This window comes from Camelina sativa, chromosome 8 (genome assembly GCF_000633955.1).
Source record: "Camelina sativa cultivar DH55 chromosome 8, Cs, whole genome shotgun sequence".
Classification (NCBI taxonomy): Eukaryota; Viridiplantae; Streptophyta; class Magnoliopsida; order Brassicales; family Brassicaceae; genus Camelina; species Camelina sativa.
The window spans coordinates 16,005,811-16,023,683 of NC_025692.1; the positions used below are offsets into that span (position 1 = coordinate 16,005,811).

Here is a 17,873-nt window from a genome sequence, read left to right on the forward strand (position 1 = left end):
TATTATAAAACAACGATAATAACGTTTTAGGTGCAGTCTTCAAGGTAGGAAGTGTTACTTTGCCACGATGGCAACACAGTGAAAAATCCGGCTTTGCCTTTTTAGTCTGTTTATTCACCCGTTCTCCATACCACATATATGCTCCACAATTATCACATAAAAATAAGGATCTCCATCATCATAATAACCTACATATATTTTTCAATAAAAATATTTTAAATATGTATTAGTTAAATACATATTTACAAATCTATCATATAACCAATCAGATATGCATCGAGTAATACCATTATTGAGTAACTTAGCTTTTACGGGAGGAAAGCCAAGAAACATATCAGATGTCGCATTGTTATCATTAATCTCGAATGAATTCCCATCAGTAGAGCTATCTGAATCACTTTCATCGTTCGTACCCGAATCAGTTGCGACGAAACATGCGAAATCTTCCTGTAGTCCGGGAAGAAGAAAATTTTCTGTATAGGTAACGATTGGATTAGTTATTTAGTATATATATATATATATATATATATATATTTATTTATTTATTTTAAAATTCTTTTACGAACATATAACCTTTTTCTTCTTTTGTGCCCTTTTAGACTTCAGTATTTGCATTCTTTTGAACCTTGCCGTCTTATGTGGATCAGGATACTGAAAATTCAATGCATTCGTAAATGCAGGTAGATTTATCGTAGAACTAACACCTTTAATTCAATATTATTGCGTACGATCTATTAGTTTTGAATGAAACATATCTCTTAATGTAAAGAATTGAAAATGTCTGTACGTTTTCTAGAGACGACATGTGTCGATACATTCTTCCTCCGATATGGAATCTTCGAAGGTCTCATTATAATACGTCAAGTGTAGCGATCTGCAAAATGAAAATCAAACTACGATCAAGAATTCATATAATCGAGTAATTATGACCATTTTAGTATGAATTTCGCTGTTAGGTCTGTTTATATAAGAAGACGGTGACGTATATATTCTGTAAACTAAAATGTACTAATTATTGATATATACGAATATTGACATATGTTTCTATATATCCTCTTAACTTTTTTGATAATTTTTTTAAACTTATGTTATTTATCTTTCCAATTATGTATGGGGATCTCTAATACGTATTTTTTGAGATTTACTTTCTTGGTCTTTATCAATATATTTTTTTGTTATATTTCCTTAATCTTTAATATCATTATCGGATCATAATTGAACCATTATTTTTAATATAATATTGTTCTAATTTATATATTATAATTGTTATAACAAATCAATTATATCAACTTATAATTTAATTTTTCCATTAGTAACATTATACTATTATCGAACTTTTCGCTGGATTATCATATCATAATTATTATTAAAAAGGTAATTTTATTGTGTTATCAAAACTAACACTCGAGAAACATATGAAAGTGATAATATCCCTTCAAAAATCAAAACGAATTATAAGAACATCATGATAATAATTATAAATAAAAATAGATATTATTATTAAATATTTAAATTAAAATTTAAATTCAAAACAATTTTTGAAAGTCAATCTTTTGTCATGTTAGATCTTTGCATCCATATCTTGTTCTTCTCACACCAGATAGATCCATAAACACCCTTATCATATGTGTTAATTGACTCATTGATAGTCATCATATTGTATTCCATCCAAGTATGAAATTGAGATTTCTTGTTCGTTGATTTCAATATACTATCTTCACCGTCAACAATGGAATTTTGAACGTTAAGATGCGCCAATGAGTTCTCTTTAGAAGATCTTGATTCTTTACTGGTTTGTCTGGATTTTTTTTAACTGGTTCCAGAATGCTATCCTCACAAAAGAAAACAAATTGTTCTGGTTGAAGTTGCGAACGTAGTGCATCTTCATCAGCAACTGAACTTTTCTTGGTGGATCGACGAACTCCAGATGGACGTTTCATTATGATTCTGCACATATACATTTGAAACATGTGAATGTAAATTTACAATAATACAAAATAATATAAAATCTTGATTTTTGCGTTACCTTTTACGTCAAACAGCAAGAACTCAAGAATTGTTTCAGTTTTTTTTTTCTAGTTGACATGGTACAATAATAAGACTTATATATATATATATATATATAACATGTAGAAGATAAGTTTTTTACATTTGATAATATTATATTTCCTAAAATTTCGTATTGAATAAGCACAATATTCAGAATACCATTAAGTTTTTAATATAAAAAATTTTGTTAACATATTCGTTAATGATCATTTTCCTAAATTCTCGTATTGAATATTCAGACTATTAAATTTAGCCTTTTATTTTTAACGTATTATCATTATTTTTGGAATTTTGATTTATTTCAAAATAGTTTTACTTTGGGGTATAGAGATATCCTAACTATAATTATTTCCCAAACGATTATATAGTATGTTTTTTTATTTATGTCACATTATGTATATAAATATAATATTTATTTATTTCTAACATAATTATAGTAAATGACTAAAATAAATTTTAACCAATACCAAAACGTCAAGATGTGTTGAAGCGATTGAAATTGTCTAAAATAATTTAAACTTTTGTTTCAAAAAATAAACCAAGAAAAAGTCTAAAATAAATTTAAACCAATATCATGTTTTGAAGTTTTGATTCTTTTCATTGTCTTCATGCTATGACCCCCGTTCGACCCAACATTGCTTTTTGTATGATCTCTCTTAGATAAAGACAAACTCATTTCAGCTGGTGCGATTTGCAACTTATGATCGTCGACATCCGAAGAATTATTTGAAAGTTCATTCCTTCCATAGAGTTCCTACATTGAAATTATATACATTTGAGATTTAAAAGATATAGAATTCATAATGGTATTATGGGTATTTGTTTTTTTTTCATTAGTACCTTGCCAAATTGCACAACCATGTCATCCTTTTCCCAAAACTTTTCGACAACATAAGCAGATTTGTCGCTTTTTAAATTATCGATTGTAATCGAAATTTTAAACAGCATAGTCTTCCCTACTAAGACAGAGAGAGTTCCAGGAATAGCTGCAGTATCATCCTGACCATAGGGGAACGCTTTATTGAATACTTGTTTATATATTTTAAAACCAAAAGGACTTCAAATGTTACTATACTTACTTTAGGTTTTTCCAAAGCCAGTTCTTCTGCTTTTTTCCAATAAATAGTTGGGCAAGACCGTCAAAGAAGAGTAGCTTAATATTTTGAGAACTTCCGTACCCAACATGAAGAATGAGTTTATACCTTTGAAACAGTTTGGCATCACTTAAAATGTGCGTATAGTTCCAAATCACAATTCTTAAAGAACATTTTAACAGACTAAGTGAAACTTACTTGTAATCAACATCCGTAACATCAGCATCACAAACTCCACAACTATAAAGTAAATCTTTTCCAGTTTGAGATTCTGGTGGATACGGCTGCACCTTCTTATTGCAAACTTTACAGGCAATATAATACCATTTAGGCAACACTTCAACAGAATAAATTGTCGCGATTGTCACACATGTTCGCGCCTGTAAAGAATAAATCAAACGTTCATTCTCCCTTAGAGAATTCAGAAACTATTTAAGTTTCACGATATTAATTTTTCTTTAGAAACATTACCTCAAGTGCATAAACGATTTGGTCCATAGTACTCTTTTCGTTCATAATGAAAAACTCCTCATATAATGTCACATTTGGTTTTTGAGGTCTTAAATCATCATCAAGTTGTATTAAATCAACAACATCAGTGGGCAACCGGTAAAGTTATGACAATAATAAGAATATGTATACGAATATAGCATGTCTTGCCGAATAATATAGAAGGGATATATATATATATATATATATATATATATATACTTACTTCTTTCGAAACGCGTATACTTCAGACATAACTGGATTTATTAGAATGTCGGTAGAGTTGAACGCATTTGAAATACTGTAATTCCCTGAAACGTGGATTTAATTGGCAACGTTAGATTTGACAATCATAAGCTCTAAGATTTCTTTCGAAAGTCAGAAATTACCTTTCCATTCCTTCAAGCATGCAAATCGTATTACACAAACGACAACAGTATCTTGATGTTCTTTTATTTGTGTATCAAAGTCCTTCGCAAGATCACCCCACACCGTACAATTTAACCGGGTTCCACTATAATACGAATGCATGAAATAAGATAAAACATTAGATATGATATTTCAAACTAATTTTTTTAAAGAATATTTATTAAGGATTCATACGTAAATCTTGCAAATCGAAACTCAATTTGACATTATCCTTCCCTTTTGTTTTGACGCTATCAAGATTTCCGACACCAACGATCTGACCGATTACATCTACAAAAAAACATATGAATTAATAATTTTTTTTTCTCGTAAAATTAACTTTTAAAAACGAAGTTAACAACTCACCAAACAATACATTCTTGTCTAATTCTCCAGCCAAGATAGAAGTAAAATTCTGAAAATATTTTTCTGGAACACGAACTGGGAATTCATCACATGGTTTCACAATAGTGGTTCTATAAAAGACGATTTTAAATACCAAAGAACTTTTCTTATAACTACTATCAGATTCTACTAAGCTGAATGTATCAACTATTTTAGACTCGCCGACAGCGAGTTGGTTCTGAAATCTGCTGATCAAAACATCTTCAATAGTTGCATGTAACCTTGTACCTTATATATAACAATTTGAAGTTAATAAGCTATTATCGAGTTTCACTAAAAATTTTATAGAGATATCAAATAAACATCACGTTTTAAATATTTTATTAAAACTTACATCACTGTCAATGAAGACCATATGTAGGGACTTGAATGACTGCCAAAGTCTTATGATACGAACTCTAATTTTTTGATGGTCTAACGCAGGGTTGAGATTTCCTAACTGAACAAAAGGACGAACGTTCATCTTTTTAGAAGTCATATTGAGTTGTGCATACGACTCTTTAACACATTAGCGAATCAATATTTATAGAGATGTTATACAACCGACTTGATTTTATTTGTTTTTAGAATATTTACTTACTTTATTTTTTAAGACGATAATGATGAAGAATGCAAACATATCATTTATCAATATTCTCAATATGTTTAATATCATTATTTAAAAAAAAATTAACATATTATTACTCCTGAAAATTTAATGTAAATTACCATATGTCGATCTTTAAAATAAACGTTATTTTGTAAATTATAATAATGGACTTTATATTTTAAAAGTACACAAATCTCTATATGTTATCATTTGCAATTAACGTAATTTTATAAAAATTCCGGAAAATTTTATTTTAATTATTTTATAAAATCTCAACATAATTTGAAATACAAAATAACCAAATGTGTTTATCAATAAAAAAATAAAATTACAGAATATTGAAAATCGGATCTGAACAGAGTTCTCAATAAGGATTTCGATGCTTCTCAAAGGAATCCTCAACAGCAAGATGAACATAAGAGTCAAGTGCATCACTGTATTTTGCAGAAGGTTAAATTTTAGTCAGTATTGTTCATATCAATTAATCATTAAACAAATAAAGTTAGATTTGTTTATTACCTTATGTCCATATCGAACCTATAGTCGGTATCATCCAAATCTTTGATTCTTGACTCTCCATGATCAACGTAATTGTACCTACATATTTGAAGATAGTCAGATATATCCACATATTTAAAATATATAATCGAAAAATGATCCGAAATAAGACTCTGACTTACATGTACATGTAGTCTGCAAATTCTTCACTCTTTGGGTCCTCTATAATCTCCGAGCATCCATCACCGTTGGTTAGGAGAACATTATCATCAAGCATCACCGATTATTAAATAAATAAACTATTCATTATCATAATTAATCGCATTGAATTTCTAAAATAATAATTTATAAACATATGTAATCACCTTCAAATCTTATTGCTTTCCACATCTTGAACAGACAGACCCTCTTCCTGTTACGCAGTTTGAATGTTTTGAACATATGATTGGCATAGACTCCTGTTGCGAAGCAGTCAAGTACATATCCCCTTGAAAAAAAATAATTTTTGATATCAAAAAGGTCAACCAACGTATTTTATCAAGTACATATAACAGTATCAAAAAATATTTCCATTCATATATAAACTTACTCAATCGACTCGATAGTAAATTTTATGTATCGATCCATCAAACTCCAACGATCGGCACTACCTTCTTTTTTGAAACTCTTGACTTCACCCATATTGGTAATGCAACCAATTAAATTAACTACCATAAAAACGACTAATATGTATTATAAATAACAAATATAAGATTTATAAAACAATACATAATAAAGTATGACTTACCGTAGGGCCATCTTCCATGAAACACATTATCATAAACACGTTTAAAATCTACATTATCAAAAGATTTGCAAATGATAGGATCTCATGCAAAACTGATTATAGTTTTTTCTGTGAATAAAATCCGATAACCGAGATTAGTTTTCTGGATTTGTTCTCTGTCGTCCTTGACTTCGAACTTCTCTATAACATAAGTTCGATCCTCCGACATATTAAATTTCGCAACACCATGGAGTGATGTCGGGATAGTAGCATGTCCAAACGTACCCTAATTCAAAGTATGATTATCCAAGGTATTTAGACACATCATACATATGAAGAAACAACGAAATAAAATTGTAAAACATACCTCTTCGTCTACCAATATTAGCTCAGTCGATACATCATTCAAACAATCTCTCACTCTCCATGAACGAAAAACCTTGACACAAATCATCCATCCCGTTGTCCAAGGATTCAATTTGTCGAGCATCACAAATCTCGTCATTTTTTTTTTTTATAAATCAAAAGTTTTTGTGTTTGAGAGAAATTTTAAAAGAGAGTGAAATGTAGAAGTTGAAAAGGTAATTGTTTAGTTTTAATTTTTTTTAACTCAACTATAAGTATTTATAAGGTGTTAATGGTTTCATCAAAATTATTGACTCGGAGGGATGTTACCACTCACACCTGTTGACTAAATAATTGAAAGATTCATGAATATGTAGATATCGTTGAATTATACGGACGAGAAAACTATTTATAATACAAAGGGGGATTAATATAATATAAGACTTCGATTTATGTAATTTATAATAAATGAAATAGTTTTATAGGGGTTTAAAGTATCATAGTTTTAATCCAATCACATTATCATAGGGGTTTAAAGTATCATTTTTGTAAATACGAAATATAAAAAACATACACTTTAAATTTAAAATCAAATTTCCATTTCAGCAAAGGCATCCAACATCTGTGTGACTTGAGGACATGGAGGATTGATCATGACGCTGGTACAATTGTGCACCGTGGTTGCCATCCATGTATCTACATTAATAAAAAAATTATAATTAGTTAACTTTTTTTTATAAAGAAATCAATTATAAATATATCAGCAAGAAATGATTCAAACCTTTATTACTTTCGAGTTTGGCAAAAAGCAATACACATATGATAATATCATTGTCACGATGTATCCAATGATCATAGAAGCCGTTCGCGTAGTCCTTTGGTAAACAACATGAGAAACGATCACCCCTACAATTTTTCATTATTGAGTACTTTTCAAATCATCGGGAATTTTAAACATAAAGCTTAATAATATTGAACAACTTACTCTATATTTTCAAGAACAACAAATAACTCATTCCATTCTTTGTATGGTGGACCTTGTTCCAAGCTATTTCCAACCCTAAAGACTCTTCCGATAAGATCTACGAATATTTTCCAATAGTTAAACTAATCAAACACTTCAAACTTAACTTATAATATAATAATAAATTGTTACCCTTACCTACACAATAAGCAGAATCTAAATATCCACTTTTAATATCACTGAATGATAAAAAAAGAGAAAAATTGATCTGAGGACAAAGGAAGGATTTTCTTAAACCATGTCCCATCTCTCCAATGTATTCTAAAACGATGATCAGTTGGCCTAAAACTGCCATCAACATTGCTTAATGAGAAACTTGATAACATTATCCATTCACCTTCTTCCAAATCGTTTAGAAAGATGTCACGATAAGGAGCACCCATCAATACATGGATTTTCGTACCCTACGTAAACGTTATACATAAGTACATAAAAATTAAAATAAATTTAAGTAAACACTATATAATGAAAAATATACCTTCTCATCAACTACGATTAAGTCTGTTGATTTGAAAAGAGGATGAAGACACTCAAATTTCCTAAGAATTTTTACGTTAATTTTCCACTCATGAACGTAGGGATTTAGGTCGTCCACATCGAAAAAATAGTCTCTCTTCCCGAACCTTTTTTTTATAGAATTGGATAGAAGGTTAGCCATATTATGTTTGAAAAAACTTTTTTAAAAAGAATCATACATTCTATCTTTTAAACGTATTTATATATACATAATACAGAATTCTGTTTTTGGAATATTTACATCTAAAGATATTGTCAAAATTCTAAATATTTATCATCGCCAAAACTTAAATGGTATTCGTATAATTATCATTAATTACTAAAAGAATATTATTATGTTTCTCGATATTTTTAAAATTTCCGTTTTCTATAAGTATTCAATATTTTTTTAGATATTTACATTCCAAATTATGTTATCTCCACAAACATTTCGGGATAATCAAATAATTCAAATATATTTTATATATTTCATATTTTTGTTTTTCTGACCCTTATTGAAAAACTTATTTTAAAAACAGTTTAAAATTCATATTTATATTTTATATTATCTTCACAATTTATTATGTAATTACCATAATTAGTTTGTTAGTATATATATATATATACTACAATAGTATTCATTGAATAGATCATACTGTAATTATTATTGTTTAGTTTCAAATTATTTAATTTAATTTCAAACAATCTTAATGTCAATGAATCTATTAATTCAATTTTCTCTGAGAATTTCTTCAAAATTAGTTTATTGTATGATAATCACCAAAAAGTTTATCATATAAATATAAATATATCAAATTAAAATCCAAGGTAAAATATCATAGCTATTTTATGATATATCAACTTACACTTTAATTATTCTTAAAATCAGTTTTACATTAAGGCAAAGTACTCAAACATCTGCGTGACTTGAGAAATTACTCAAACATCTATTTTAGGATTGATCATGACCATTGTACAATCGTGCACCGTTGTTGCCATCCATGTATCTACATTAGCAATATATAATTAATTAACATATTTTATAGTCTAAGCAATAATATTTTTAACGTGTAGAAATAATTCAAACCTTTGATAGTCTCAAGTTTGACAAAACGTAACACACATATGATATCAAAATCACAATGAATCCAGTTATTGAAAAAGGCATCTGCGTAGTCTTTTGGTAAACGACATGATAATCGTTCAAACCTACAATTATACGTTGTTTAGAATTAGAGACATTAATGAATACGATTATATTATTAAATTAAATTTTTGATAATAGAACGACTTACTCAATATTTTCCAAAACAACATACAACTCATTCCATTCTTTATATGGTGGACCTTCATCAAAACGATTTCCAACAATGTACACTCTTCCAATAAAGTCTGTTCATAAAATTTCCATTAGAAGTTAAATTAACAGGTATATTTAAATTTATGATATAGTTTTTTTTTATCTCACCTACACAATAATCAGGATCTAAATTTCCACTTTTGATATCATTATATGATAAAAAAGAAGAAAACTGCTTGGAAGACAAATGATGAATTTTTCTAAACCATGTCTTGTCTCCCCAATGTATCATAAAACGATGATCAGTTAGCTTAAAAACCCCATCAACCATGGTTAGTGAGAATATTGGTAACGTTATCCATTCAACTTCTTTCAGATTGTTTAAAAAGATTTCACGATAAGGAGGACGCATCATCACCTGAATTTTTTTACCCTACATTAAGAAATATATAAGCAACATATATTTATTTTTTTAAAAATTTATCAAACGAGATGTATACTGAAAATTTACCTTATCATCAACTACAATCAAGTCTGTTGATTTGAAAAGAGGATGACGGACCTCAAATTTCCCCAGTATTTTGACGTTAATTGTCCACTCATGAATGAAGGGGTTTAAGTCATCCACATCGTAAAAATAATCTCTCTTCCCGTATTATTTTTAATAGCATTGGATAGAAGGTCTGCCATGTTTACAAAAAGGAAAAAAATTATGGTAAAACGAAACGTACGATCTTTATTTTATAAAGTTGTAAACAAAAATATATATATATATATACATAATACCTTTTTTTTGGGAATTTTTACATTTTATGATATTGTCAAATCTCAATATTTCTTTATCATTGGATAAACTTAATGGTATATATACATTTTTCAGTAACCACCAAATATATTATTAGATTTCCCAATTCTTTTTAGAAAATTACGACTTTAAAAAGTTTTTAATATTTGAATACATATCTCATTCAATGAATGTAGGAACTATATAACCATGAACATTTTTGGAAACTATTAAAATCCAAGACTAATTTATGTTTATTTCCGATTTATAAAAAACTTTAAAATATGTTTTTTTTTAGATTTCGAAAATAGGTTAATATCTCTATTTTATATTATCACTTTAACGAATTTTTGAGTTTTAGAATAATAAATAAATTCCCCGATTATATTTTACGTAAAATAACAAAAAAAATACTCAAGAACTTTAAACAATTAAGATAAAATTCAACATTGTTAACCATTATAAGGAACACGAAGTTTATCCCAATCAATATTAGGAACAACACATTCTTTGACATCTTTCTCAATAACAATCCTAACATCTTCTAACCTGTTACGCTCTGCAACCAAGTCGATTTGCCCCTCCAAGATATTGTTCATTAGCGAGATCTGAGCATTGATAGTTTCAAGTTGACAGATTAAGCCAACAGATTCTTCCTTTTTCTTGATATACTCTTTCAACATATCAAAGATCGCAGTGAAATGTCTCGTCGTTTCCTTTAGAACCACGTCTCTCGATTTTCGAAACGCTTGTTTAACCATATCGATTGCTCCATCTTCCCATTCGAAATCTGACATGAGCTCTTTCCGTTTCCTAGAACTTCCACCCTCCATCTCTAATTCTGAAAAATATTTATGAAAAACTGTAAACTTAGAAACTAAGAATTCATGAAACGAAAAAGTAAGTAAATATCGTTCGAGATCTTACCACAAGGATATGGATGATAACAAACCTTTTTTTTTCTCTTTGTTGACAGGGGAAAACAAAAGGTCACAATATTAATATAAAGACGTAGAACGGTTAAATATTAGTTCTAAGAGCCGCGGAGATTCTCATATTGACGTCTATTAAGGTCGGGCCCATATAGGTTAACCAAGAAAAATCATCGATCCTCTTTGTCAAAACTTAGAATAAAGTTTAATTAGCATCAAGTGAGACTACTTTTTTAGATATTTTATATTAGAAAAATACTTAATGAAATTAATAAAAATCATTCCAAACATAATTAAATAAATAAAAACAAAGATTCATGTCCAAAATCTCATCAAATTAGTCTTTGAAAGTCTAGAACAACAATAGTAAAATAAACATAATAAGTAACATTGAGAAGTGGAAATATAGCTTGCTGCTCGAACCACAGGCTCAATCTTCATCTTCATTGTCTTCATCACTGGAATCGACGTCTAGCCACCGTCTGTAAAAATAGAATAATTCAAGATTAAAACTCCCGCATAATTATGATTTTACTATATTTATTCGAATTATTAAATTTACGTCATTACAGCATATCACCAGTATTAATTCCAGCAATTTCATCTTCAAGAATGACCTTTAAGCATCGTAACTGAGACATCAGACATTGTATACCTAGCAAAGTAGAATTTAAGTAAGAAAATGATAGTTTTGAGTTGTATAGGAATCTATAAATTAAACAGTACCTTCGTAAACAGAGATCCTCCAAAACAGAAGAGTACACTTTATTGGTTCATTAGCATAGGTAGGAGAAGTGATAATTTTTTTCCGCTTCTCAAGAAATGCAGTACAAACCGAACCAACAGCAACACATTCAATCTCTTGTCCACTTTCAAAAATAATTTGATTGTGTATAAGTTTATCAATAACTGTTTTAAATAATAATCGAATGTATTAAAATATCATCAAAAGTTTTATATATTATCTTACTTGTGTTCAAGGATGGTGAATGTCACAACTTCATTTTCTGAAATGTAGCCATTTTGATGTTCAAGGAAATCAATTGTCTGAGGCTCGTTTACATGTACCACCATTCCTAAGGCATCTAACATAAAGGAAAATTCCAATGGAAAACAAAAACAATTTTTTGTTTAAAAAACAAATCAAAAAGACATCATTTAAAGTAGAATATAATCACTTAAGGATGGATTTATTAAGATGACTTAAGTATAAAAACTTACCTACACAACGGTTCTTCTCGTCAGGCGTTGAATTATGCATTCTCAATGCATCATACATAAGGATAAAATTGTCAGTACTTCGCGGATTAATTGGGATCATTTTTGTTTTATCCTGTATCAGGATCTCAAACGGATGGTTTGAGTTTCGGAATGTTTGTTGACCTTCAATCACTAAAAATCCAGAAATCTCGTACAAGTCTCCTTCATTGATCTTTCCATAGTAATTGTCTACATAAAGTTCCACATCTATCTTGGCATCAATCCTATTTCCCTATGATAGAAACATAATATAGAATTTCATTGATTTATTTTTGTTGTTTTTCTCATTTGATATTTGGAAAAAAATAACGGCAACATGGGATGAGGAAGAAAATTTACCCTTTCGTCTACTAAAATCAAACTTTGATAGAAAGGTTGTCCTTGAATAAAATAAGGTGGCCATTCTCTAAGAATTTTCACAGCAACTTTCCGGTTACGTAAAGTAGGATTCAGATCTTTTAAGTACATCACCATCCCGATTGCCCTTTTTTTTGCGTGTATTTAGAAGCAAGGAAAAGTTTCAGAGAGAAGTTTCAAATATTACAATATCTTTTGTTATAGTTCGTATATTCATAGAACAAAGAAGATAAGGATTATAAGAATCAGAGTTATAGAATTGTGTGGATTGTATTAAAACCCGTGGTCTACACAGGGAAAGCTGCATGAGTCTTTGTTCGATAAGAATGAACAATGTTTTCGTATTTCCAGAATACTTTATTTTTAAAATTTAATCTGGACGGTTGAAACTCTAAATTTCAGATTGCATGTCTAACTTTATTTTTTTTTCCAACTTGCATGCTGACATCTTTTAATTACCATGCATTGGGCTATCGTTTTTTTGTTACGATTTTTGTTGAAACTTTATTGGAAACCTAAAAGACTTTATATTCTTATTTTTTTTGTAAGTATTTTATATGTAGCTATTTTTATCAATTTTTTGTTAAAATAAAATTTATGGTTAATTTAACCATAAATCGTTATATGTAAATAAATTTAAACCTTTATTTATATTAAAGCAAGAATTAAAAATAATCCATCTATTATTTAAATATAAAATAATCAAAACCCCCTCAAATCCCTAATAAGCCATAAAAATGAGGGAGTCAGTCTTCTATTTGCGAGTCCTCTTCCTTTGTCTCCTATAAAACAGTTAAGTAGTACATGAAAGAAGTTTAGAAACGAATTTAGTTTTCATCTAATATATAGCATGAACAGAGATGATATTCTTACAATTCCATCATTTTTGCCACCTCTGAATTATGCGGATTGAGTTTTATTCGCGTACAAACTGTAGAAGATATACTTCTTTTTCCCGCAAAGTAATAACAAAATTAATTATTTTAATACCCGATCAACAGAACTGTGCAATAAGAATAATCAAATTAAATCTAAACCTTGGAAATCTTCAATAACACCCCATCGAATAACACAAATTAAACGATCACCTCGGAATGATTTTAAAGCATCGTAGAATTTTGCAGCCGGTGTTTCGAATAATTCACACCTTATTAGGGTTCCACTAAAATGTCAAGAATTTAAATTGTATGTTTCAATATAATGGCTCAAGATTATGATTATGTATAATATATATATATATATATAAGTATTATAATTTACCTGAAATCACGAAGATCAAAAGAGATTTTGTGGTTAATTGAGTAATCCTCTCCTCTAGAATTTATTTTAAGATTTTCGTCAGTACTTTGCAGCTCATCGTCCTCTTCCTCCTCATCTAAATCTTGGACATATTTATCGTCATTATGATCATCGTTACCACTATCATTTGATTGATATTCGTCCTCATCATCAATTTCTTCTTCAGTATCACCCTCTTCTTCATCCATTGTATCATAACAAATATCATCTTCCTCATTACTTGCTTCTTGTATATAATCATCATCGTCCTGATCTCCAATATCACTGTCATCTTCAGATTCTTCAAATATTGTGCAATCTGATTCAGAGTGATCATGAAAAGTAATGTTTTTCTTTTGCTCTGAACCATATCGAGTACAGTACTTAAATAACATACGAATATTATCACTTTGTGTTACGTCCAAATGTTTCTTATTAATTTCCAACCCCTTGATTTCCTCGTTTTCTTGTAATTTTCTGAAATTACAACTGAATTCGCCAACATTTACAACCTCACTAATGACGTATGTATAAAATTTAAATTAGTTCAAATACAAAGTATTACAAATAATAATTGAAATTAATTTCAAAATAACTAAAATAATTCCTCACTGACTAAGTAATCTTCACATTGGGTACCCTGATGAATGAGATTGAAATCGACGAAATCATAGAAATCTTCCCCTCCAACAATTGAATTCTCTTTGCATTTGGTATTGTACAAAATAACAATTTTATAACGATGTGTAGTAGCTAAACATGAACCATTCTGTTCAACAACCTTAAAATCTTCGAAATCAAGCCAATCACCGACCTTGAACTTTGAGACAAAACGATCATAAACATCTCCACGAAAGGAGCATTGGACCTTTACACCCTAATAAAACATAGTATTAATTATTGTCGCATAATATAATTTTATATGTCAAAACAATATTCTCAAAACTTGGAAATATAACTTTAAGGTATAATTGCATATACGTTTTATTTTTAAGATATAATGAGCTTGTGATTAGAATAAACTAAATACCTTTATATCAGATAAAACCATCTCCAAACTTGGACCTTTCTCTTCCCACAAACACAATACCTTCACACGAATTTCCATTCGTATTTTGAAGAATTCAATCGCGAAACATCATCGAAAGGCTATACCTAACCATTGTTTTTTTGTTTTCTGTCTTCTTCTTTAATTTAGGTTAAAAACCAAAGATAGTCGAATAGACGTATATATATATATATATATACATGTAATTTAATAAATATATTATTTACATTTATTTTTTGTAAGTGATATTTAAGAATACATGTTTAGCGAATAATTTAACTAATTTGCATAGATCTCCAGGCATAATATATCTACACTTCCCTTTATTTTAGAGATAAATAGTAAACTTCTTAATGTTTATCATTACGGCTTTAAATGCTTAATTTACATTTTCTATTTTACATTAATCATGATAATATACGTATTCTATTCTGTTTTGAATATAGAATATTTCTTTAATTTATCCACACTACATTACATAAGGTAAAATAATTTATTTTTAAGATTTTATCATTACATTTATAATTATTATTTTTAATTAACAACCTTACATTAACTTAACAATAATCTTCAAATTTTTGAACAAAATTTTATCACATTTTTTAAAAATAATATTTATCATTACAGCGATTAATTGATTTATTCAAAGTTTGAAAATGATCAAGAACTTTAGAATCCGTTCGATTGTAGTATTTATAATTGTATTCCATGATTTTTTATTTTTGGTCGATATTATAAACATACCAGATTATCATTAATAAAATAATTAGACTGTCCAAATATTACTATTTCGTAAAATATTCATCCATCTAAAACAATATTAAAAAAGCAACAATTATAAGATCTCAGAACATTCATCCTATTATTCTCTGATTTTTGTTCTTCTACTCTCTTCACGCCAGAATATTTGCTACGACACCAATCATTTCTTCTTCCATATGCAGTCTATTTTTTAAAAAAATAACAATGTTATATATTAGATCTAATTGAAAAAACTAATGAGAATATTTTTAGATAATTACCGTGTATCTTAAATGGAAAAGAAACGGCTTAGATTCTTACGATTAATAGCTTCTCTGCATATAACACAAAAATTTAGGGTTAGGGTAAAAAAATTGAACATAAACGCTAGTATCATGTTGTTATTAAAGTATTAGTATCAGGATGACGTTTAAACACAAATTGTTACCGTGTTAATACCAAAATAAGCAATTAGTAACAAACGTTGGAACATGTTTAAAACAAAGAATTAGGGTCAAGCCTCCTTTTTTAACATAAACCACTACCGAACAATAGCCGAAAGACGTTGTATTGCTGACCCTGAATCTCTAATCTGTTGATAAATCAAACTAACGATGTTATATCCAAAAAAAAAAGTATATAATTTTAAACAATAACAAAATCATTTATTTAAGAATATACCATAAATTTTGGGATATTATTAGCACCATTCATAGTCTTTCTGCAACAATAATCAATAACTGCAAATATTAATATGATTTTTTGAATCAGATATATAATATTAATAATATTTCTTATAAAAGTTAAAACAATACCTGTTTTTCACCATACGATCATCGGTATAATCATCTAAATAATGTTTAAATTTTAATCATTTGATTTATTTTTAAAGAAAGCATTAGAAATAGTTAAAAATATTAACAAAAGAATTACAAAACTAACAACATACCTTTTATCAACGATGAATATGCAGAATTCAAATAAAAATGTACAATAGTCCTCGCAACCTCTACCTATCGATTTATATTTATTTATTTATTAGAGCCACAAACACATGAATAAAATTCAATAACGATGATAGAATAGTTTACTATTTAAATTACCAAACATATCTCATTAATATCAGCATCTTCAGAAGCTTTCCTGCAACTATAAAAAGGATCCTTTTAATTTAGCATCATCAAGGTATAAAGAATTAAGTTTTACGTATACCAAAAAATAAATTACCTAGCATCATCAAGGTATAAAGAATTAAGTTTTACGTATACCAAAAAATAAAATACCTAGATCTCTTGTGCGGGAATATAGAACTAAGATTACAACCATCTATTAACTCACCTGAAACATAAGAATTAGTATAATTAGTTTTTACAAAACTTTAAATAAATCAAGAAACATATACAATATAATATAAGAAGTAAAGAAACCATACATAGAGTTTTGGTAATGCTCGAACTTGCGTTCCAAACAAATACTACAGAAAGAGGATATGAATCATTAGAACACGAACACGAATACGGAAAACCATATAAAGGATCATCAAGACTATAATACATATATAATTTCAAGAACATGAGAGAATTTTAGGGTTTTTTCTTTTTAAATTTCGAATTATGGAGAATGGTTAGGGTTGTACCTATTTATATATTAGTTAACAACCTATAATTTTAGGGTTTCGAATAGGTCGGTATATTTTGATTGGGTTTTATATAAAGCCCATTATTTTAGGTTTTAGGGTTTTTTAATTTATAAAATCACGTTTTGACGATTATTATTATATAGATTATATATTTTATAAATTTAATCTTTTATAATTTTCTTAATTAATTTAAAAGGTAAAAATGTCCAGTTTTGAATCTCATTAATGGCAAATTAGTAATTTTAAGTCTGAGGATGAATGTGGTGCATTTCAGCAACCTAAATAGAAAGGAAAAGCTTCTCCGAAATATTTTTAAGGGCAATTTTCATTAAGGGTAAACGACGTCAATTTTTGTGAGATTGGCTGTGAGCT

The 17,873-nt window shown here is 28.4% G+C and overlaps 1 protein-coding gene across 1 annotated transcript; it reads right to left on the minus strand.

Moving 5' to 3' along the window:
- Positions 14,052-15,181, minus strand: LOC104709581 (serine/threonine-protein phosphatase 4 regulatory subunit 2-like). The gene is made up of 3 exons (XM_010426168.1): positions 15,104-15,181; positions 14,713-14,950; positions 14,052-14,434 (listed from the first exon to the last, which is right to left on the minus strand). The coding sequence occupies exons 1-3, from the start codon at positions 15,179-15,181 to the stop codon at positions 14,052-14,054; spliced, it is 699 nt and encodes a 232-aa protein (XP_010424470.1).

Excerpts from the sequence above, each read along its gene's own strand:
- LOC104709581 (XM_010426168.1), bottom strand. The coding sequence starts at position 15,181 with ATGGAAATTCGTGTGAAGGTATTGTGTTTGTGGGAAGAGAAAGGTCCA. Across the intron at positions 14,951-15,103 it reads TGGTTTTATCTGATATAAAG|GGTGTAAAGGTCCAATGCTC; the intron begins GTATTTAGTTTA and ends ATGTTTTATTAG. Across the intron at positions 14,435-14,712 it reads TTTCAATCTCATTCATCAGG|AGCAAAAGAAAAACATTACT; the intron begins GTACCCAATGTG and ends GATATGGTTCAG.